At 42.5% G+C, this 23,003-nt stretch overlaps 1 protein-coding gene across 3 annotated transcripts in view; it reads left to right on the top strand.

The window, feature by feature from the left end:
- Positions 1 to 13,025: 13,025 nt before the first annotated feature.
- EGFLAM (EGF like, fibronectin type III and laminin G domains) overlaps positions 13,026 to 23,003 on the top strand; it is a 198,078-nt gene continuing 188,100 nt past the window's right edge. For 2 of the 3 annotated variants that reach the window (XM_031666118.1, XM_031666121.1), the window contains exon 1: positions 13,626 to 14,064. In XM_031666118.1, coding sequence (XP_031521978.1) covers positions 13,968 to 14,064 — 97 coding nt within the window. In that variant the 5' untranslated portion in view covers positions 13,626 to 13,967. Of the gene's footprint in view, positions 13,104 to 13,625; positions 14,065 to 23,003 lie in introns of those variants that run through there. The other variant, XM_031666120.1, reaches the window with a different exon arrangement.

Below are 23,003 nucleotides of genomic sequence, written 5' to 3' on the forward strand. Positions count from 1 at the left end.
GGCATCCCAAAGTGCTGGGATTACAGGCATGAGCCACTGTGCCTGGCCTCATCTTCATCTTATAATGGTGCATAATAATGGGCTCAGTAGAGATAAGAGTCTCTTCTGAAAACCAACAGCCCAAAAGTGTTACCCGCTCCAGACAGAAAATTTGATAAAGAAGATCATTAAAAGGAAAAACACATATTTTATCAAGTCCCTAAAAGATTTTAAAAATTGCTTTAGAATAAATCATCCCAATGTAACACGTTGACTTCAAGCTAATATGATTTTCCTTTATATGCATTTACTACATTTATGTTTAAAGTTTTTGTCCCATATGGTTCCACAATTTAAAAACTATAAAATGTAGAGCGTTTGAAATCATTTGATATGTTTAAATATCACACATTCCCTTCTCTTTCCTACCTTTTTAGACCTTACTCTTATGACTGGATTTCTAAGCTTACACCAAGTCTACACAGAAGCACATTTGAATAGGCTCATTGGTTCCTTGAGCTGAACTTCCCTTTGAGTTTTGAATCGTTTCCTTAGAACATCTGCTTCCCTGCTAGGTGTGTATCAACCTGACTCCTCAACTGTACATAGGGAGTTACACTCCTTGCCAAACTTGTTTATTGTCATGTCAGGGCTTGACAGATATCATACTGCAAATTCAAGCCTCCAGATTCCCTCTCTGGAAACTTACCTCCCCAAGCCTGATGCTTTCAATTCACAGAATCATAGAACCTCAGGATTGGAAAGGATCTTTGGGGTCATCTAGACCATTGCCACTCAAATGCGGGCTTCAGATCAGCAGCCCGGGCATCATCAGGGAGCCTGCTAGCAATGCAGAATCTCAAGAGCACCCCGACTGCTGAATCAGAATCTGCATTTTAACAAGATCCCAAGAGATGAATATGTACATGAAAGTTGCAGAAGGGCTGCTCCAGACCAGCTTCCCACCTGAGGCAGAAGTCTTGTCTGCAGCATCCTCCTCCCAGCTACCTGTAAGTGCTCATCAACCTTCACATTCCAGCTCCAAGACATCACTCTAGATGTCCTTTCCTTCTAGAACGATGGTTCCCAACTTTGACTGCACATTAAAATCACTTGGGGAGATTTGAAAAATCCCAGTGCTGAGGCCTCATCCCTGACTGATTTAACCGGAATCTCTGCAGATGGAACCTAGGCATTGGTATTTTATGAAGTCCCCCCAAGTGATTCGAATGTGCAGCCAAGCTTTGAACTACTGATCCAGAGCCATCCATTTACATCTTAGGCTATCTACTTTTTTCCTTGCTTTGATTTCCTGTGAAATGCAAATATGCCCTCAGAAAGGCAAAACTGTTATCTCCCATTTACACTTTGCTTGGAAATAGGGTTTTTTTTTATTTTTTATCAGCATAAATAATGTATTGCTAACTCTCTAATATCATATACTAGAGGCTTGGCAATTGACACAGTATTCTGGGATGGGAAAGCCAGAAGTTAGGAAATGAGATGAGAGCGGAGGATGTGAAGACGGTTGCTAAGGGGCAGACTTCATGCCTTCTGGTGACCAGCTCTTGGTCAATCAAACTGCCTTGGGCAGGAAGGAACTGGGCTGGGCCAAGAACCTGAAGCTCTCCTGTGGCCAACCCACTGCAGGTTTCCAGCACTTTCTCCTGCTTCCTTATTCATGGTGCTGTGGGGTGAGGGAAGTGGGGAGAGGTAAGACACTCTACAGCTGCTGCGGTTGTGGGCTCTGTCAGCTGAGCGTGGGGTCCCCAGTCTAGTCCTTGGCCTGATAGATCTAAGAGAAATTTTGTTAATGATATAATCTTGCCGGCCGCAAAATCTACTGGCTGTTTTCCTCAACTCAATAATCCTTTTGAGTAATATGCCTTTTTGTTTGTGACATTACTGCTTAACAAACTGAAATCTGGATTTTTTTGCAAGATTTAGAAGAATATAATTTTGTGCCGTTATTAGCTTTTAAATTAGCTAGCTTTATTTAGGTAGAGCTACATTAGAATAATTGTTGTTTGGGAATATATTCATAATGTTAACAAGTAATTCTGAACAGACTAAACACATAATCAGCCGAAAATTTAGGGAGAAGGAGAAAATGTTATTTAAAGGGAAAATTAATAGTACATAATTATATATTAATTTGCTAGTAATAAAAATATAACAAAATAAAACCTTAATAATACATAAATTTGGAAGCTTTTAACATTTTAGATTCTAATGAGTATCATTCACATATTAAAATTTAGAAAATGTATAGTTTGGGGCCGGGTGCGTAGCTCACGCCTATAATCCCAGCACTTTGGGAGGCTCGAGATCAGGAGTTCAGGACCAGCCTGGTCAATATGGTGAAACCCCATCTCTACTAAATATGCAAAAATTAGCTGAGCATGGTGGCATACGCCTGTAGTCCCAGCTACTCAGGAGGCTGAAGCAGAAGAATCACTTGAACCTGGGAGGCAGAGGTTGCAGTGAACCGAGATCACGCCACTGCACTCCAGCCTGGGCAACAGAGCAAGACTCTGTCAAAAAAAAAAGAAAAAAAGAAAAGAAAAGAAAAAAAGAAAATATATACCTTACAAACTCTCCTTCATATATATTTATTTTGCAAACTAAATAATTTTGCAAACTAAATAATTTTGCAAAATAAATAAACCTAATTAATTTAGATTTTGAGAATAAAATCCCATCACATCTTCTACCTCCCACTTCCTGCTAGCTAACCTTCAAATCTGGATAAACACATTAGAGTGTTAAGAATGAATCAGATACATTTGACAGATTTGTAGATGCTTTGGGAATTTGAAAAGTTGACTATCAGTTCTTTAAATGATCCAATAGGTAATTTTTAGAGATAATGTGCTATTAAAGTTTACTCTTTAGACTAAGCAAGTATTGTAGGCAGAAGGAATTGTGTTTTGGGTGCCTGAAGAGGTGCGAAGAGGCTTAGAGTATTTATTTTCTTTTTCTTTTTTTTGTAAAAATTAACTTTCTGATTGTACTAAGAACACTTGTGATCTTAACAGAGTTTTAAATGTACAGCATAGTATTGTCATTTATAGACACAATGTTGTACAGTAGATCTAAGAACTTGCTTAACTGAATGAAGCTTTGTACTCATTGATTAGCAACTCTCTATTTCCTCTTCCCCTCATCCCCTGGCAACCACCATTATATTCTCTGCTTCTAAGAGTTGACTATTTTAGATAACTCATATAAGTGGAATTATGCAGTATTTGTCCTGCTCTGATTGGTTTATTTCACTTAGCAGAACGTCCTCTAGGTTTCGCCATGTCTCACAGACTGCAGGATTCCCTTCTAAGGCTGAATTGTTAATAATATTCCAGTGTATGTACATATATACCACATTTTCCTTATCCATTCATTTGCTGATGGATGTGTAGGCTGCTTCCACCTCCTGGCTGTTGTGAGCAGCACTGCCATGAACGTGAGCGTGCTCATAGAGTATTTCTGCTCTCCATCACTGAACCCGCGGCTTGTCTTCCCAAGAAAATGTGAGAGGGGAAGATGAAGAACATTTTAAGAGGGCTTTTTTTCTAAGTATGATGGTTTTCTTTCAATAATATAATGTTTGCATTTTTAATTAAATCTCAATTTTGGTACATATATTCTACTATTTTTTACCAGCTTGTATTTTCATTTCAATAATGCTTTATCTTTCTATTTGAAGATATAGAAATTGAAATTAAAGCTAACATTTTAGCTTAAGTGTCTATTCTACTCTCAAGTCAAAAACACTTGGAAAAGTTGTCCTGTGGTGATTACTTCCCTAAAATAAGAAAAATTATTTTAAAATCCCAATCATTTCCCAAAAGAATCGTTTATATAAATTCAGATTTCTTTTAAAAGGGCACACCTAGCAGGAGCCACCAGTTTGGACTGGCAACTTTGCTTATCTACTTGACTTGTCATTAAAATGCTAAATCGTTAAAATTTGAGACCAATCTATCCAACCGGTGAGCGAATTCTGTGGACTTTCTGGAATATAGGTGACAATGTTCTTCCTGCTATCTACATCTTCCACTTTTGTCCCTTCCTCCACTTCGGTTTCTTTTTCTCATTTTCTTTTTTCATTTCTTAATGGGAGATCTGGATTTTATTATTACTCAAATCAGCCTCCCCAAGCATTTGGGGATCAGAGATTTTAAGGATAATTTGGTGGGTGGAGGGCCAGTGAGTCGGGGGTGCTGCTAATCTTTTTCTTGACATCGGGGTCATTTCCTCATCTTCATTTCCCTCCATATAGTCCTATACTGCTTGGGAAAGTGCAGGTGTGCATAGGCACACCAGCATGGGTGCACACATACATGTACACATACAGGGGTACACATACATATACCAATACTTCCGTTTGCATTAGAAATAAAAGTCATTATTTTTCCACTGTCTGCTTTTTACCCTGGTGAAAGTGGATAGCTTGAATTGTGTGTATTTTTGTTTTTTTGTTTTTTCAATGAAACCCCATGATTATGAAAGAGCTTGGGACCAGAGAATGATTAAAGCCATACTTTTCTGTTCATCAGACAAATACTTACAGGCTTGCCTACTACACACAAGCCAACATCTCCACATTCTGAGTTTTCTTCATGGGTTTTTCCATCATCTAGACTCAGCGATCACATTAATGTATTCCTTCAGCTCTGACATCAGAGTTTTAATGTTAATAGCATTTCTCAAGGATAAGTAGTTGGGACCTGGGCACAACTGAGAAGAATGTGTCTGGGCTGCCATGCCCAAACATAGACACAAGGACGTCTGAGCTGAGAAGGATCCTGTGCTCTACCAGTTAAGCCCAGGAAACTGATGTCAGATAGGCAATGTGACTCATCTAAAGACGTATAACAAGTAATAAACAAAGATTAGAAACAGGGAACATGAAAGACAGGCATACTGGATAAATTAAGAGGCACTAAAGCAAAAGGAAAATACGAATGGGCTAGCTGTTCCCAGGAGCAGCCAGGACTTAATGGTGACTCCTACCAGTTGTAGGTGTATCCTGTATGCATGTTCCTTTCTTTAGATGGCGCGGCCGTGATTCCTACCCCAGAGAACCCCCTTCTGGTATTTCATTATCTTTTGGGGGAGATCACTCATTGTTCCAAAATGCAATGCTTGATTTTCCATTATTTCCAGTTCCTGTACAAAGTGTCTGGATCAAAGCTTCATCTTTGGCCTTAAGTCTCATGTGCCATCCAAGTAATCTACTAGTGCTTCTGGAGTTTAACTTTGGAGAGGACTTAACTTGTCTCTGTGATAGATGTGACTGATGGAATGATAAAGCCAACCTACATTCAGTGATGGTCAAGGGTGTGGCATGAGCAGTGCCTTGGATTATCCTATCTGATGGGCACACCCTTTAAAGTAGGTGTTACATTTCATTGCAGCGGGGAGGAGATCAAAGCTGTTTCCTCCTCCTCCTTAACTGTTGATCTTTCTTCATATTGTCAATTAATTTTAAAATAGGAATCTAAGCCATTCCCTCCCACTAAGGAATTTCCTTTAAAGTTATTCCGTTCTTATTTCCTGTCACCAGCACTGCCATCCTGACATGCCGCCCACCTTCTTCTCTGGCTTGAACCCTTTTCTCTCGCCACCCTTCCTTCCCTGGGACTGGGTACCAACCTAACCATAGCTAGCTAACCATAATGTAGCTAACCTTAACTCAGCTACTTGTCACCTTCTTGACACCTTCTACTTGGCGACACTCACCGATCAGACTGTACTTACAAATCCTTCAGTCCCCTTTGTCCTACTTCCCCCTTTAAGAAAACCGCATGGACATAAAGACGGGAACGACAGACACTGGGAACTACTAGAAGGGGCGGGGAGGCAGGAGGGTGTGGGCTGAAAAACTACCTATTGGGTACTATGTTCAGTACTAGGGTAATCATCCATACCTCAGCCATACCTCAAACCTTAGCATCACGCAAAGTACCCACTTAACAAACCTGCACACGTACCCCAGAATCTAAAATAAAAGTCGAAAACATTTTTTTAAAGAAAAACACAGAAAAATATCAAACTCAGACTGAAAAACTGGCCTTTTGCTTCTTTTCACAGGTTTTTTTCTTGGCATCAGAAAATCTGCATTTGTTTGTACCATTGCAGAAGAAGCCAGAAACGGAGCCAGCATTTCTCTGCTTCCTATGCTTACCTCCCCGCAGGAGTCTTCCTTGCCTTCCCTTCTCAAGCCTCCCATTTCCGCTCTCTGGATGGACTACATAGGGCTGGCTTGGAAACTGTGAGTCAGCTTCCTACAACCATCTCAGAGGCAAGGCATTGCTTTTGTCCTCCCATCTTTGTGTGTGTGTGTGTGTTGTGTGTGTGTGTGTATTAAATGCTGCATTTTATGTTGTTTTGTTTTCATCTCACTTTTTTGGTTAGAGGCTTGTTTTCCAACCTCAAAGTTTTTCCTGATAAAAAACTTTTATAAGACTCTTTTGTGTTTAACAAGTGACATCTGCCTGTCCTGGGAAAAGGAAAGCAGCTCTGTCATGAAAATGGAGACCATGAGCCTTGGGACAGACTGAGACGGCATTTTATCTGACATCTTCAATTCCCAGAGGGGAAGAATAAGGGATAGAGTGGTTGATGGAATTGCTAAAGTCCCACTGACAATAGTGACAGAGATGGAACGAGAGTGCAGATCTCCTGACCTCTACTCCATGGAGATCTCCTTGCTGCCGTGTCATTTCACAAACTAGCCCTACGTTTGAAATTGTGTGTGAGTCTCCAAATAGATGCCTGTTAGTATGGTATGCAGTTGCATGTGGCCACTTTGGGGCTCTCTCGTTCTGTTGTGTCCTGTGTGGTTCACGGTTAGGTAGAGGTCACAGGACCCTGGAGAATCCCTCACATCTTCAAAACATGCACAAGACAGGGGGTCTCCCTGTATTTTCAGGAAGACGACGGCTTCTCCATATTCCTGAAAATACAGGGAGAGACCCTGTTGTGTGCATGTCTATCTTTCTTTCTTATCCAGTCTGGCAGCTCTAGACAGAACCATATAACTTGTGAGGTCTGCTTTTCATGCCCACGTCCCCCTTGGGAGTGCTGGTCTCCATCTCTTCATCCTCTCTTTCTCCTAAGGTATCCAGGATCTATATCTCGTCTCTTGGTTTTTCAGATCCTATCATTCTTCCTGTCCCACCAAGCACTCCACCTAGACTGCCCTATATTCTTTTAACATTCATTCATATTTTCTTTTTAACCCAAACAGACTTTCCCGTGATTAAAAACATAAGCAGTGAAAACTAACACAATGCTAATTTCCCCCATTCACCTCAGACACTCCAGTCCTCTTCTCACACTCTATTAACACATTTGCACTGTCCAAATTTGCTGGATTCACTTTGTTCCTTGCAGCACACGAAGCTCTAAGCAGATTTATGTTTTATTTTTGAGATGGAGTTTTGCTCTATTGCCTAGGCTGGAGTGCAGTGGCATGATTTAGGCCTGCTGCAACCTCTGTCTCCCAGATTGAGGCAATTCTCCTGCCTCAGACTCCCAAATAGCTGGGACTACAGGCGCCTGCCACCACGCCTGACTAATTTTTGTATTTTTAGTAGAGACAGAGTTTCACCACGTTGGCCAGGCTGGTCTCGAATTCTTGACTTCAAGTGATCCACCCGCCTGGGCCTCTCAAAGTGCTGGGATTACAGGCATAAGCCACCCACCGCACCTGGCCAAAGCCCATCTTTTTAAAACAGCTGCAGAGTGCTCTACTGCATTCCACAATTTATTTTACCAGTCTCTTCTCCAATGATGGTTGCCTTTTTTGCTTTCAGGGTTTTGCTATTACTAACAATCCATATCCTAGATTCTGAAAATTTTCCTTCCCAAATTACCATTAAACTCATGTATTATTCTACTTGCTGTAGACCCTGGAGCTGCTGTCCTAGGTGACAGCTAAATGAGCTAATAAATGAGTCCCCACTGTGTTAACAGGCACAGTATTCATGAGTCCTTCCTTCCCCTTCAGGAAACATATGTCCATTTTAAGAGGGACCACCTGGATAAAAGTTCTTAAAACATTTCTCTCCCATGATTTTTGGAATAGAAGGGCTATAAGTCATAAATAAGTCATAGTTTTAACCCATGGGAGTATTTCAAATGACAGAAATTTCATGAAGACATTTGTAAAATACTTAATTAAGTGAGTTATTTGGGGGCAGATCGGCTTTGTTGTAAACACATAGAGCTTCATCCAAAACATATAATGCAGGGTGGCAAACTAGAGGGCTTATCCCAGGTGAGATGTGTAGTCCCAGCTTTAGCCCTGAGCCTCATCTTGGCTGCAGCTGCCCATATCAAAATCAGGAGGGAGCATCCAGTTAAAAAGGCTGTGAGCACTACCTCACATCATACATAAAAATCTATTGCAGATCTAAATGTAGAAGGTAAGCAATAAAGCTTTTCAAAGAAAACATGGGATAATGTCTTTGTGACCTGGGGCAAATTGCTAGCCGTAAATGAAAAAAATGGATCAATCATACTACATTAAAACTAGGGTTTCTGTTCATTAAAAGTCATCAGGAGAGTTAAAAGACAAGACAGAGTGGAGAAAATATTACCAATATATTCAACTACAACAGAAAAACTCCTCTGAATTGTATCCAGAATATATGAAGAACTTCCACAAATCAATAAGAAATAAGTAGGCAACCCAATAGAAAATGGGCAAAAGAATGAATAGGCACCTTACGAAATAGGATATACAATAACCAATAAAGAAGTGACAAGGTGCTTGACTTGTTTTCAAGGAAACACAAGTCAAAACCACCATGTGGTATTATTAACATGCACCAAAATGGCTAAAATGAAAAAGACAAACAACATCAAGCGTTGGTATGATTTTTGAATGACTAGAACTCTCATATACTTTGATGGGAGTGTAAATGAATATAGCCACTTTGGAAAAGTCTAACAATACCTTCCAAACCTAAACATATGCCTATCATATAACCTAATAATTCTGCTCACAGGTATACACAGCAGATACATATACATACATCTGCCAAAGACACATACAACAACATCTTTGTTCACAGCAACATCTTTGGTTGTAGTTCCAAACTAGAAACAATCCAAATGTCTATCAGGAGTAAAATGGATAAACAAATTGTGATACATTTATATAATGGAATACTACACAGCAATGAACATGAATAACTACACAACTTGGATGAATTTTTTCAAACATAATGTTGAGTAAAAGAGGCATAAATGATTACATTACTGCATGATTCCATCTATATAAAGTTCAAAACCAGGCCAAAATAATCTAGGTGCTAGAAATCAGGAAAATTGTTACCTATTTGGTTGTGGGGTAGGTTACGGTTAGTAGGAAGAATGAAAGGCTTCTGGGGTACTGGTATTGTTTTATGTCTTGATCTGGGGGCTTATTACACACGTTTGTTTTGTCAGTCCATTGATTACATACTTAAGTATAATCAAGTATAAGCAAGGAGGACATAATGCATAGCAGATGGCTATGCATTATACAGTATATTATTATATATGTTATCATTTGTAATACAGGGTCTTTGTCACTCAACCCAATAGCACATTATTTGCACTCTTATTTAGGGCTTCCTTTGTTCTGCTTTATGGAATAATTGGCAGTGCAACTGTCTTCATCTCCCAACAAATTTGTAGTCTTCTTGAGTGCAAAAAACATTGCTACATTTTCTCTAATATATTATTTCTGCTCTTAGCACAGAGCCTTACACATAATGGGATTCAGTCTCAATATTTGTTTTACATTGGAGTAGGGAAAGTGTTTACTTATTTTTACTGATCTACTTTTATTTGTGTGTTTTACTTAAAAGTAAATGGGAGGTTTGAATTCTCATCCCTCATCCTTCTTCAAAAATATACACTTCTGGAGAGGAAGCATGAGGAGGGCTTTGTGGGGGTGCTGGTCATATCTTATTCCTTGATCTGGGCAGTAGTTAATAAACGTTATACAAGTGTGCTCACTTTGCTATAATTCATCAAGTGGTACACTTATTATTTGATACTTTTGTATGTTGTATGTTGATTAAAATGTAACATATAAATATATGTAAATTTATGTTTCTAGTTTGATAAGACACTATGTTGGTGAGAGTTCATGGAATTAGGCACATATTCTGCTTATTGGGGTGTAAATTAGTACAACCTCCTTGGGAGGAAATTTAGGCAAATTATCAAAATTGAAAAGGCATTTACTGTTTGACCGAGCATAGTTAGTCTAGAAATGAATGCTACAGTCTATTATAACATGTGCAACCTATTACACATTCAGCGTCATTCATGCCATGCTGTTTATAATAATTGGAAACAACAGAAGAAAGAACAAATAAATTACACATCACACAGTAGAATATTCAGCAGTTAGTAAGGAGGCAGATCTGTATCTGCTGATTTGGAAGGATCATCCGGTTAAGAAGTGTGTAGAAGATGCTCTTGGTTGTGTTAAATACATGTGTATATAATTAGCTTGTCCATTCATAGACCATCTCTAGAAGGATATCCAAGAAACTGGTGATGGTAGAAGGAAGAAAAGGAAACTTACTTTTCACTATACATTCTGCCTGATCCACATTTCAAATTTTACATGTACCCATAACCAATTTAGAAAAATAAATCAAAAAATGATTCTTGGCTGCTGCCTCTTTGTCACTTTCACTTAGAGTCTTAATAAACATTCTATAATTGATAAGTTTGCCTTTACTTTCTTCTACCAGCCTCCAAATCTATTCCATGCAGGAAAGGTCAGATTCCTCTTCCATGATAATGAGCAAAGTAGGCAGGTCACTCTTCTGCTGGTGACCTTATTAATTGAGTTTAGACCTCCAGTGAATTTGAACACATTTTTTTTTTTGAAACATTCAAAGCCCCTTGGCCCCTCTTTAGTTTCCCTCCTCTCAGAAAGCAGGAAGAGAGTGAAAGGCAAGTGTTCTATTTGTCTTTGGTCACATTTACAAATGCCATAGTTGGTTATCAAACTGGAAGGAGAGGGAACCTTGGAGGATGTGATTTGAACTGCAAAGGAAGCGAGTAAGTTTGATGCAACATGTGCCCTAGATTTGAAACGGATTTTGTGAAATAAGGTCTTACCTCAATAGCCTGATAATCCAGAGTGTGTACAGGCCCTTAGAGGTAAAGTACAACAATATAATCTAATGTAATGCCCCCAAGGAACAAACAAGAGGGGCCTCTGAAGAAACCAAGCCTGTTTCCCAAGTCACCTATGGCCATCTGCAAAAAATGGAAGGGAGGCACAGGGCCAGGGATGCCAGGGTGTTGTGGGCACATGTGGAGGACATCGGCAAGAAGGCTGAAGCCCAGGCTTGCGAAATTTGCAATGGACAATTTGCACAGGTCTTTTAAAAGGCACATTCGGATTAAAGGTAGCTTAGATTAGATGGTGCTGTTTTATCAGCTAATAAAGAGAAAGCAAAACCTGGAATTTACTGATTGTTTCATCCAGCCCATTCATTTTTACCAAGGCACACTATACGCAGAGCCTAGGATTAAACACCCACATCTCCTGATTCTCTTGGTCCACTGCTGTATTTACTTTCCACATTGTCTTCTTAAAAGCCTGAAGGCTAGAACCAGACCCCACTGCATGGGAGCTGCATGACCTTGGGCAAGTTTCTTAATCTTTCCCTGCTTCAGCTTCCTCATCTGTAAAAGGCGAGAATAGTAATAACAGTATCTTCCTGGTATGGTTGTTATTGGGATAAAATGCACTTCAAAGAGGGTTTGGTACATAGGAGACGTTAAATAAATGGTAGGCATAATATCAATGATTATTATTACTTCCAGTTTCTGCATCACAGAGAATCATTTTTAAGTAGGAAAGCCTGCATGGGAGGCATCTGCATTGCAACACTCGCTTGGTTCTGGGTGCCACATTAAGTCTGAGATAAGAAAACACTTTTGCCTAAAGAAAGGCCTCCAACAACTTCCCAGCTGGCGCTGGAGGCTGGAGGAGCTCTCTGACACAGGTGGAGTTCAAAGGGAGGTGGCGCCACCCACCACCAATGCTGAAAGCAGATCCTGTGTGGAGTGGAGGCAGGGCCTAGACGACCTTTAGGGCTCCTGGTAATGCTAAAAGGTCTATGATTTTGGTACCTTAGAGACTAGCAGCTTCGGAGGCAGTCACTTTGCTTAGCTTAGCCACCGGCTTTACGGGTCACCTTGGAAGTGAAGAGCATAGTCCTGTCTGAACTTTGCTCCAGTTCTGTGTAAGAGGACAAGCTCTGGTGTCACAGCTAAGACTTCCAAATACTCAAGTTGGAGGGGACTTTGAATTTATTTGGAACAGACAGTTGCACACTTGAAAATGCCAACACATAAGGGAACATACTCAGCTTTGTTAACTGACAAGACTGAGCTCATTACAAACTCTCCAGCCAGGGGATATTTCATTCTTAAAAGAGGAGTAGAAATCCTGTGTGTGTGTTTGGGGGGCTGGGGAGGGGAGAAGAATATATCAGTCAGCATTGTTTCCTCCGGCGCTCCCAAACATAGGCTAACTGTGAAGAACCAGGACGCTCACCGAGTCCTGGCAGCGCTGCAAGGTGGGGCGGGGTCGGGCGCAGTCCTCTTGCTGGTGACTGCACATTTCCTCTGCGGGGCACTTCCTAGGGCCTTTGATCTTTCCTCAGGAACTGGAGAGGGCCGCGTTTGCCTCTAAGTTTATTCCCTCTTGGTTTATTTATTGTATCTGTTTTCTCTTCTCGCTGGTTTGGAGGTCAGAACGCCAGTATGCAACGGGACGTGGGTCCCAAGGTTTCCCCTCTACGGGCACTACCGCAAAATCTGGCAAAAGGTACATTTTATTGAGTTCTGGGGCAGCAAATTCAGCGGAAGAGAAAGAGTCTTTCTCCTCTCAGGGAGACAACCCAGGAAGCCCGATCCCGGGATCAGAGGCCAGGACCCCGCTCTGGCCCCCAGCCCCAGCCCCATCTGGGCGCCGCCGGGTGCTCTTCTCAGTACGCCGGAGGACTCGAGCTCGCGTCCCTCCGTGAGAAGCTAGGCTTAACTTGGAGTTTCATCTCCTCCCCAGGAGGGTCTCAAGTTGCCTTCGTCTGCCGGTAAGGGCTCCCACTCCCCCGCTCCGGGCCTTAATCTCCACCCGGCGTCCGCGTCTGAGCCGCCTGGCCTCAGCTCTCCATCTGCGCGCCTTAAATCCCATTTATCTTCTTAGCGCCTCAGACCCGGCCGGCCCCGCCGCTCTTCCTCTCACCCCCCACCCCACTTGCAAATCACAGACCCTGGTCTACCCCTCGCTCCTCCAAGTGCTCTGGACGAACTATAGCAACCTTTGAGGTGTTAGAAAAAGTCGCCAGGCTGGGTGGAGGCGACCTAGAGGGGCGCGGCAGGAGGAGGGCCCGGGTGGAGTGAGGGACGTCCCAAGATTTCAGGGTGAGGACCGCGGAGGGTCCTCGACCCGCAGTCGCCTAACTCCTGCCTTGCGTCTCCAGTGCTTGAAGTCGGTCCCTCCCAGGTCCCCAATCTAGGTCACCAGCCAGGAACGGCTACGCTGGGGGTCGCTAGAGAGGGTGAGGGGCGGTCTCTCTGCTTCCGAGGTGGGCGAGGAGTGAACGTTTCAGGGCCTGCCCCTCTCAATTCCACTCGATTGTAATTTCATCCCCGGGCCGGTCGAGCCTCCCTCCTTCCCGCGGCCAGCCCTTCCCTCCCCGTCCGCCTCCTTCGTCGCCCCCGCCCCCGCGAAAAGCCCTGCAGCTTGCAGCAGGCTTCACTCCCGCACGCCGACCTCCCGGCTGCAGTCCTGCCTCTTGGAACTGCCCCGTGGTTCCGGGCCCAGACCCCGAAACCCCCCACCTCCTCGCGCTGGCCCGGGGATCCGCGGGGGCTGCGTCCCCAACGCGCCCCCGGAGACGCCCTTTCCCTGTGCGCCCGGGACTTGGTGAAACTTTGCAGGCGCCGGCGGCAAAATGGATTTAATCCTAGGCGTCTTGCTCCGGCTCCTGCTCCTGGCTTCCAGCCTCGGACCCGGCGCGGTGTCGCTCCGAGCGGCCATCCGAAAACCAGGTAATGCGCTCCTCCGCCCGGAGCCACCACGCCCGGAGCGCCCCTGCTGGGCTCCCGGGCGAGGACACAGAGCCGGCAGCGCACCGCCTCCTTCTTCCCGACCAGCGTCGGCTTAACTCGCTTCAGCTCTGCCAGGAGCTGAGAAAAGACGCGAACCTCGCCCTCCCCCGCCCCCGGGCGACCCTAGGGATATTTATTTGTTAAAAGAATGATCAGTTTTCCAGACACAGTAGAGGTGGTGGTCCCCGTGTTTGACCGCAGAGAGCTGAGAGTTGGGACAGCGATCGTGCTGTCTCAATTACAGAGGATGGCAACGGTGCAGAGGAGTCAAACCGGCCCCTCCTGCGTCTCCAAACATCTTACTGAATTCATAGTGTCCAGAGCTCAGCCATTTCCTGTTAAGTGTCTTAAGGGCTGCCTGGAGCCCCCTTTGCCCATCTCCGGTCCTGCCCACGCACTGTGCAGGGATGTGGACTCTGCTCTTAGCATTCTCTTCCACTCTGGGGCCGTTTGTTCAGAAGGAAGCACCCAGTGGGTTAATTTTACCGTGTTTTGAACTCCTGTCTTTGCTCTGCTATTTAAACAAAGATATGTGCGTTGCAGCTTGTTATAAGGGATTGAGGATTGGGGGAGAACTTGAAACCATAACGTGTATTTCCTCTAGCTTCATATAGGTAAAAAGTCTTCGTTTATTTTGGTCTACTTTGATTTGGCCTATGTTGTGAGATTATTCAAAGTAGAACATTCTAAACAATGAAGTTCTAAACATTGTTTCCCAAATAACGATTTTTATTATTTTCTGCTGGGACCATATTTAGAATTCTGAAAAATCTGTTTTGTCTTAGCTTACTTTGTAAGGGAGGTTGTCTTATGGGATTAATTATATCTTATGAACAATGGAAAACAATGTAACTTTTATTTGAATGCAGTCTGCAAAACCTCACAGAAAGTGCAGTTTGTCTTCACAAACGTTTCTGTAAGAAAGAGACAAAGCTAGGAAAATTTATCAGAGGGCGAAGAAAATCGTCTTAGCCGGATCCCATGTGGATGCTTAAATATTTTCACATTGGAACTCTCTATCTGGAAATATGACTTGTTGCATTTCGGCTCTGGAAACACTCTCAGTCTTTGCGCTGTATCTCTTACTACCAGCACTTGTTACCTCCTTTGAAATCTAAGGTCGTTATCATAATCTACACCATATTTAAATTATGAGCCATTCCACTGATGAGCTCTTCAATTCATTTTGGAGATAATAGCTTCAGTCCAAGGTAATATCACATTAAACTGTTTCTCTTCCTGCATGCACACATACACACACCTTCAAGGATTTCAGTGAAGGGCTTCTTTCTAACTTTCCTCCTTAAGATAACCACATCACGATCAATTGCATTTTGCAGATTTATTCACATGAAATAACCCATTAATTGTCACAATTTTTAAACAAAGCGTAGTTATATCTACAGTTTTAAAGCATGAACATTGTATGCAATGCTTTTTTAAGGATATATTTTAATCCATTTAACGGGAATTTTTAAGAAGTATTTTATAAAAACCTGTAGTATAAAACTGCTCATATGGGTCACCATATTTTCTTTCTTATTTTTTGTAGTTCTTCTCCTAAAAAGATTTTCTACCTGATTCATTCAGGGTCTCATTCTGATATTCATATCAGGTATATGCCATGCTGACCTCTTTGGTTTTATCTGAAGCATAGATGGGGTTTTGATAGTGGAAACACCACCTCTTAAATACTTTGGCGTATTAATTACATAAAATTTGAGATAGAAGTGTTTAGGTTCAACCTAGAAGAGTTTTATTTTTATTACTTTATAATTTTATCCAGACACTGGCTTTCAGGTTGGAAAACTTCTCAGATTAAAATGACGGCTACTTCATAAACTTCAGGGGAAATTTCCCTCCTGCATTTACATCCCTTGGAAAGACTAGTTTTTGATCCGGAAAATTGGTCCAGATTAAAAAACTGAATGTGCCCTGCTTGGCTCTGATGTGAGCAGCAACCAGCTGATTTATAATTTTCCCCAGACACCAGCAAATCCTGCTAGTATCCATATGGGAGTTTCTTTGTACCTTGTTTCCTCAACAGAAATTGGTTCATATATAGTACTTTGAAGGTATCGTGGCCACTGTGCAGGCATACTGGAGCGCTTCTGTTTTATTTGGATGACCCTCCCTGTCTTCTCATACTCCTAAGTCTACTTTTGATAAGTACAGCATTGTTGGAGAAGTCTTGGATTCAAAATCAACCTGCAAATTCCCCATCCCCACCTACCTCTGGTGAGAAAAAACCGAGTAGCAGCTTCAAGTCTGAGTCTAGTTTGGGTTCAACACAAGCAACCTTTCTCTTCACCCCAAGATAGCTCATCTTTTGACACTGAACATTAATAAAGAAACCTCTGCATTTGCCAAGACTTACAAGAAATGACAGTTTTCAAATTAAGTTAAATTAAATCATAATAACGAACACTAAGTGCTTGCTACACTGTTCTAAGAACTGGATGCATAGTGATTTATTTAATCAACCCAATAGCCCTGGGAGATGGGGACTATTATTATCCCTTTTTTTTCTGAAGGAGAAATTGTGGTTTAGAGAGGTTAAATATCTCACTCAAGGTCACACAACTAGTAAGCGGTGGAATGGAAATTTCAGCTCTGATATTCAGGACCAGAAACTGAGTCCAGAACACTGTGTTTGCAGAGGTGTGTAGCATGTCTTGTAGGGTGTCTTCCTGGAGGTTGAAGAGTGGAGCTCCCGTGGGTCTGATACTGGAGGCTAGGTGGAGGCTGCTGTTTTGTGTGGGGATCCTGTGTTGCTCTTAAACATTTGTAAATGGGATATGCCCATGCCTCCTAACACAACAGAACGCTTATGATACTGAAAAAGTTTTGGAAGCTACTGTCTACTGGCCTCATTTATACGAATCACAGGGTGTGGCCTTATGGTGTGATGATGAACCACTTGCTTCTCTTGTTGAACTCCTGAGGATTAAGGCTTGTGAGGGCCAGAGGGCCCACTAGAGTACCTGAAGGTAGAAAAAGGGGTCACCGAAGAATGGGAGGGTTTAGGGCCCTGTCCTTTCCCCAGACCTTCACGGTGTGGAAACACAACGTGTTGGATAGCCTTCATTCCTTTTCAGACTACAAGTTAGAATCATAGGCCTGGAAGGAAGTGAAAAATCCTCATTTTGCAGTGAGGTTGAGGGTGACTCAGTGACTTGCCCCAGTTAACATCAGAAGCTGAACTGGAACTAGTACCTAGACCTCCCACCCTCCTGAGTGGTCTCTCGCCTAGTGCTTGTCCCATCACCTGAGTCTCACCAGAAAGTGCAGGAGGACTGCCATTCTTCTGTGGTGGGGCAGGAAGAAGGGAGGGGAAAATCCAGACAACTGCGGGAACCAGCATGCCACAAGTCACTTCATTCCCGCAGGCATAATGCTAACTCTTGTCCTTATTATCATTTTAAAGTCAGATTTATTGACGTATAATTTATATACAATAAATTTCATAAGTCTACAGTTTGATGAGCCCTAACAAACATACACAGCAATGTAATCACCACCGGAATAGAAATATATAGAACACTTCCATCATCCTTACAGATTCCCTTGTGTCCGTTTGTAGAAAAATGACTCCCTCCCGGCCCCTGGTAACCACTGATCTAACTTCCATCCCTGCAGTTTTGCCTCTTCCAGAATGTCATATTTTGCATCCGGAAGATGCATCCATGTTTTTGCATATATTGGAAGTTTGTTCCTTTCTTATTGTTGAGTAGTTGTGCGTTGAAATTCCAGTTTGTTTAACCATTTGCTAGTTAGTGGACTTTCAAGTTGTTTTCAGTTTTAGGCTATTATGAATATAGTTCCTAGACACGTGCACATATAAGTCTTTGGAAGATATATGTTTCCATTTCTCTTGGTAAACAGGAGTGGGATCACTGCGTCACATGGCAGGTGTATGTTGAACTGGATAAGAAATCACCAAACTGTTTTCCAAAGTGGCTGTACCATCTTACATTCATACAATGTATGAATGTTCTAGCTGCTCCTAATCCTCTACAACACTTGGTAGAGTCGTTTTTTCCGTTTCGTTTTAGCGATTCTATTATAAAAAGCATGTAATAGTATGTCATCACAGTTTTAATTTGCATTTCTCTAATGACTAATTATATTGAACATTTAAAAAAATTATTTATCTGCCATCTTTTCTTTGGTGAAATCTTTGTTTAAATCTTTGGCTGATTTTTAAAAATTGGGATGTTTGCCAGGCTTGGTGGCCCATGCCTGTAATCCCAGCACTTTGGAAGGCCAAGGTGGGAGGATCACTTGAAGCCAGGAGTTCGAGACCAGCCTGGCCAACATGGCGAAACTCCAGCTCTACAAAAAATACAAAAATTAGCCGGGCTTGGTGGTGCATGCCTGTAGTCCCAGCTACTTGGGAGGCTGAGGCACAAGAATCACTTTACCCTTGGAGACGGAGGTTACCGTGCGCCAAGATTGCACCACTGCACTTCAGCCTGGGTGACAAAGGAAGACTGTCTCAAAAAAAAGAAAGAAAAAAAAATTGGGATGTTTATTTTCTTATGATTGAGTTTTAAGTGTTTTTTGTATATTCTGGATGCAAGTCCTTTATAAGATCTGTGTTTTGTGAATCTCAGCTTCTAGTATGTGGCTTGTCTTTTTTATTTTCTTAATGATGTCTTTCAAAATGCAGAAGATTTACATTTTGATAAGGTCTAATTTATCAGTTTTTTAAATCGCTCACGCTGTTTTTTTGAAAGCTTAACCCGTGGCTGCAAAGATGTTTCCCTATGTTTTGTTGCAGAAGTTTTTTAGGTTTTACATTTAGGTCTATAATTCATTTTGAGTTAATTTTGTATGAGGTGTGAGATATAAGTCGAGGTTTATTTGCTTTTGTATGGCTATCTTGGCTTTATTTTCTAAGCACTCTTATGCTTGGTGGTGGGAGGTGGTACGTCAGAGGCAAAGCCATCTCCAGCTTGGAAGCCTTGCTGTAGCTCTCAGGCCACAGTGGCTGGCGCCGTGAAGACATCCTCATTTCTATGCAGTAGATAGGGTATAGATCTTTGTCTCTCTACAAGCTTCTGTCAGTGAAGTCAGACTTAGGGCTGACTGCCGTGGCATGTCTGGGAAGGGTTCCTGGGGTTAAAGACCGGTGCTCCCAGGCCTAGAGCCTGGGGTTGCTCTTTGTTTATGTAGACAAGTCTCCTGACATTTATTAACTCTCTGGCACTAGAGGAGCTGGAGAACTGCACGGGTCCTGCCTTTTCTCCTGCCTGTCCAGTTTGCCTGAGGTCCCAGGGTCAGTGGGAGAAGGTCAAATCAGCGTTCAGAGTTCAAGGTTTTCCCTGGAGGATCTGGGCGTCCACAGTCATCCTTAGCAAGATGCAGCTCTCTCATCTTTTTCTTTCCACTTTCTCAACATTTCTCTAGTGGTAGAATCAAACTAGAATAAAGATGTAAGGAAAGTCAGGAAGCAAAAAGAAAAGGCTGGAAGAGAAGAGTTAGCTTGTGGGCAATACACCTTGTTGGTTGCTGGTAGAGATACATGCACCTCTAGTGGCATTCTGCTGCTGCTAGTGTGAGGCTGAATGGCTAATGGGCGGTGGCCAGGGATCAGGGGTCACCCTGGTCTACTTCCCCCATGCCACCTTGATCTACCTGGAATTCACAAGAGACTGGTTACTTCCTCGCTTATAGCTTTCATCCAAACCCTCTTCCCAAAGCGTGGCTTTTGGGGGAGATTCTCTCATCCGTGTGTTCCTTCCTGTCCCCTTTCCAGTCCACTGTACTCCATATCGCAGTGCTGATTCAGGCTGTCTCATTTCTCCGGGAAATCTCTAGCTCACAAAACCTATGGGGCACTAGAAGCTAGGGGCTAGAGACGTAGCACACGCATCCCCAACACCCAACTCCTAGCGCCCCAAGTAATTCAGGCAGACAGACATGTTTTCCTCTGATTCTTCACTCCGTCAGCCTGCCTCCCCTCCTATGGGTTTCAACATCGTGTTTAATCTTCATTAGGAAGCACCTCTCTCTCTGACTCCATCTCTCATTGTTTGTCTCACTCTTTCTTTCCATTAATTCTCTGTGAGGTAAAGGGACAGAGAAGTCAAGGTCAGGAGTAAGTGTAGTTTAATGTGAGGCAAGACTTGTTTTTCTGAATTCCTTCTCAGGGAAGAGTGGCTTGGCCAGAAAGGAGCTGATTGGTGCTTTTTGTTTTTCTTACCCAGAGCCGAGGGCTTTAATAACCTTAGCATTCTTTGGGGAATAGTTGTCCATCTGTTCATGGCTTACTACAGCCCAAAAGTGGTCTAGTAATTTTGGCTAGATTTCTGGAAGACTGGGACTCAGCATCTGAGGCTGAGGTGGGACCCCAGCTTGCCCAGGGCTATCCTGTGGCTACCTTGTGTTCTCATGCCTCACACCCTGGCAAACGGGACTGTAGTGTTTCCCAGCTGACTGCATGATGTGATGTCTTGATTGCAGCAGAAAATCTTTTGAGTCGCTCAAAGCCCGTGTGCCTTGCCTTTGTTTTTACATGTCAAGCTGCACATCTTAGAGATGCACCTGCTATTTCAGGTATCGTAAAAGGGAAAAGGTGAGGAGATATGGCAGCTTTTAGAGGAAATTCCCCCAAACCATCTTTGATTGTGGACCTCCCCTTCAAGGAAGGACCCCAGGGTGTAACTTCAGCCTCCTGAAATGAGGGGGGTACTTTTGCTTCCTTGCAGAACCCCTCATGGGTTCTCATGTAGAGTGGCTTAGGTGAGTCAAACAAAATTTCTGCCAGCAGAGGGCGCACGTTCCAGAGCTGGCTCTGCGCGGGTCTCCGCCCTCAGCAGTAATTCCTGCACTAAGTGGATGTGAGTTTTTAGAGTGCAATGCCAGGCACCCGCCTTTTTAAACAAGAACCTCAGATGACTTGATGCACACTTTGAGACATGCCAAAAGAGAGTTTGGACTCCCCTACTGCCTACTTCTCCCTGGTACCTCGAACCAGGTATTCTGTGTTATGCTGATCGTCTCCACTTCCTACCACCACGCCCAGCTGTAACTCCTGACGACAACACGTTGCTCTGGGCATCTCTGTTTAACCAGAACAACTCTGCCCTTAGACTCTAAGTTGACTGGTCAAAGAGGGAAACCTTGCAATGGCGTTAATAAAAAAGCCACGCTGTTCTCTATATAACCAACGTTTTCCCCCCTTACCTCCCCTCACCCCCAATCCCAAGCTTGTTCTTTCAGCCTTCAAGGCTGGTTTCTCTTGGTAGAGCATGAAGGCTTGCATGAGAGCACATATTTTGATGTTACCCACATTTGGGTTCAAGTTCTGACACTTTACAGCTACATGGTGACAGTGGGTCAGTTATATATGCTCCATAATCCTCAGTTTACTCGTCTGTGAAAATAGGATAAAGAAAGACCCTATCATATAGTGTTCCAGGGAAGATCCAATATGGTAATGTACCAGGGCATTAAAAAGGATTAGAAGACTGACATTTGAAGGCAATATTTGAGAAATTGGGATTGTTTAATCTGGACAAAGAAGAAAAACCTAGAAGAATTTCTAATTTCCAGGCATCAGAAGTAATAAACACAGACATTTGTGATTTTATGTACTTTTTATTCTTTTCCATATGTATTAAGGTATGGTTACATGTGATGTAATTTGTATTGAATTGTAACATTTTTCAGACAAATGAATTAACAAATTAGAAAGACTCTCTGGTCAACCACATGCCTTGATTTTTGGTTTGGAAAATGAGGATGATTTTTGCCTGGTAATTGTCTTGGGGGAGGTTTTGCAGGATGTGGTAGGGCAGCAACTGTTCCTAAAACAGAATTATCCAAACTGATATGTTGCTGGGAGTCAGTGAAAGTCTCCGTAAAGCCAGAGAGCTAAGAAATGGTCCAGGTTTTGCTCACTGATAAGTTGGTTGGAGTAATTCAGGAATCACTACTAGGGACATGGAAAGATAGACCGGGCTCACTTAGTCCATTTCCTATTGATGTTTCCTTAGCTGGCAAAAGACCCCACTTATCCAAAGCAGACTAGTGCTTTGAAAGAGCTGAAGTGCTACCTAAGGACAGAAGATGATCTAACAATAGTCATAGTAATTATTATTACTTTCACCAACCAGACCGAGCAAGGATATGCATCCCAGTGCTTTGATCTCATTTTCAGTATCCCCCTTCTCTATTCCCCTAGAGACACTTGACAATTCTTTCTTGTCTGACTCTGCAAGTCCTGAGCAATTTAAATTTTAACACTTGTGTTTGCTGACAGGGCAACCAAAATCCCCAATCAGATTTAATGCAATGTTAATGCTATTTATTTTTCTTGGTGCAATAAGTTTATATTAGCCATTTAGTGGCTCACATTGTGCAAAAGGAGTTGTATCAGCAGGCACTTTTCTGTAACATCTGGGCACTTGGAAACATAATACTTAAATACAACCTGAGTTTAAAGACTTCCACGGACAGATGGCTAATTTTATTGATCTAATCTTTCCGTTAGGAATAGATCCCATGATCCTTTGCTTGTACTTCTTGGAGTGAGCAGAGAAATAAATAAAATGGGTGATGGCTGTGAATTAGGCACCTGTTATATTGTCTGTGATTTATTTTTAAAATACTTCAATATAAACAGTGACTGTATGAATTACTTTAATCTCTACCCTAGGGGGTCTTAGTTAACACTTGAAGTAATCCAGGCTAGAAGGTACCACTCTGGCATAAGAATTTACATCTATTTTCATCTCTTGGTGATTGTGCCATGCCGGTGGTTAAATATTTGGAACTTCACCTCTGTCTTAGGCAGGAATTCAGACTGGTTAGTGATTATTTGAAGAACTTTATTATGACGTTCAAAGTGGCAGCAAAAATACTTAGAATGA

Source organism: Papio anubis, chromosome 5 (genome assembly GCF_008728515.1).
Source record: "Papio anubis isolate 15944 chromosome 5, Panubis1.0, whole genome shotgun sequence".
NCBI lineage: Eukaryota > Metazoa > Chordata > Mammalia > Primates > Cercopithecidae > Papio > Papio anubis.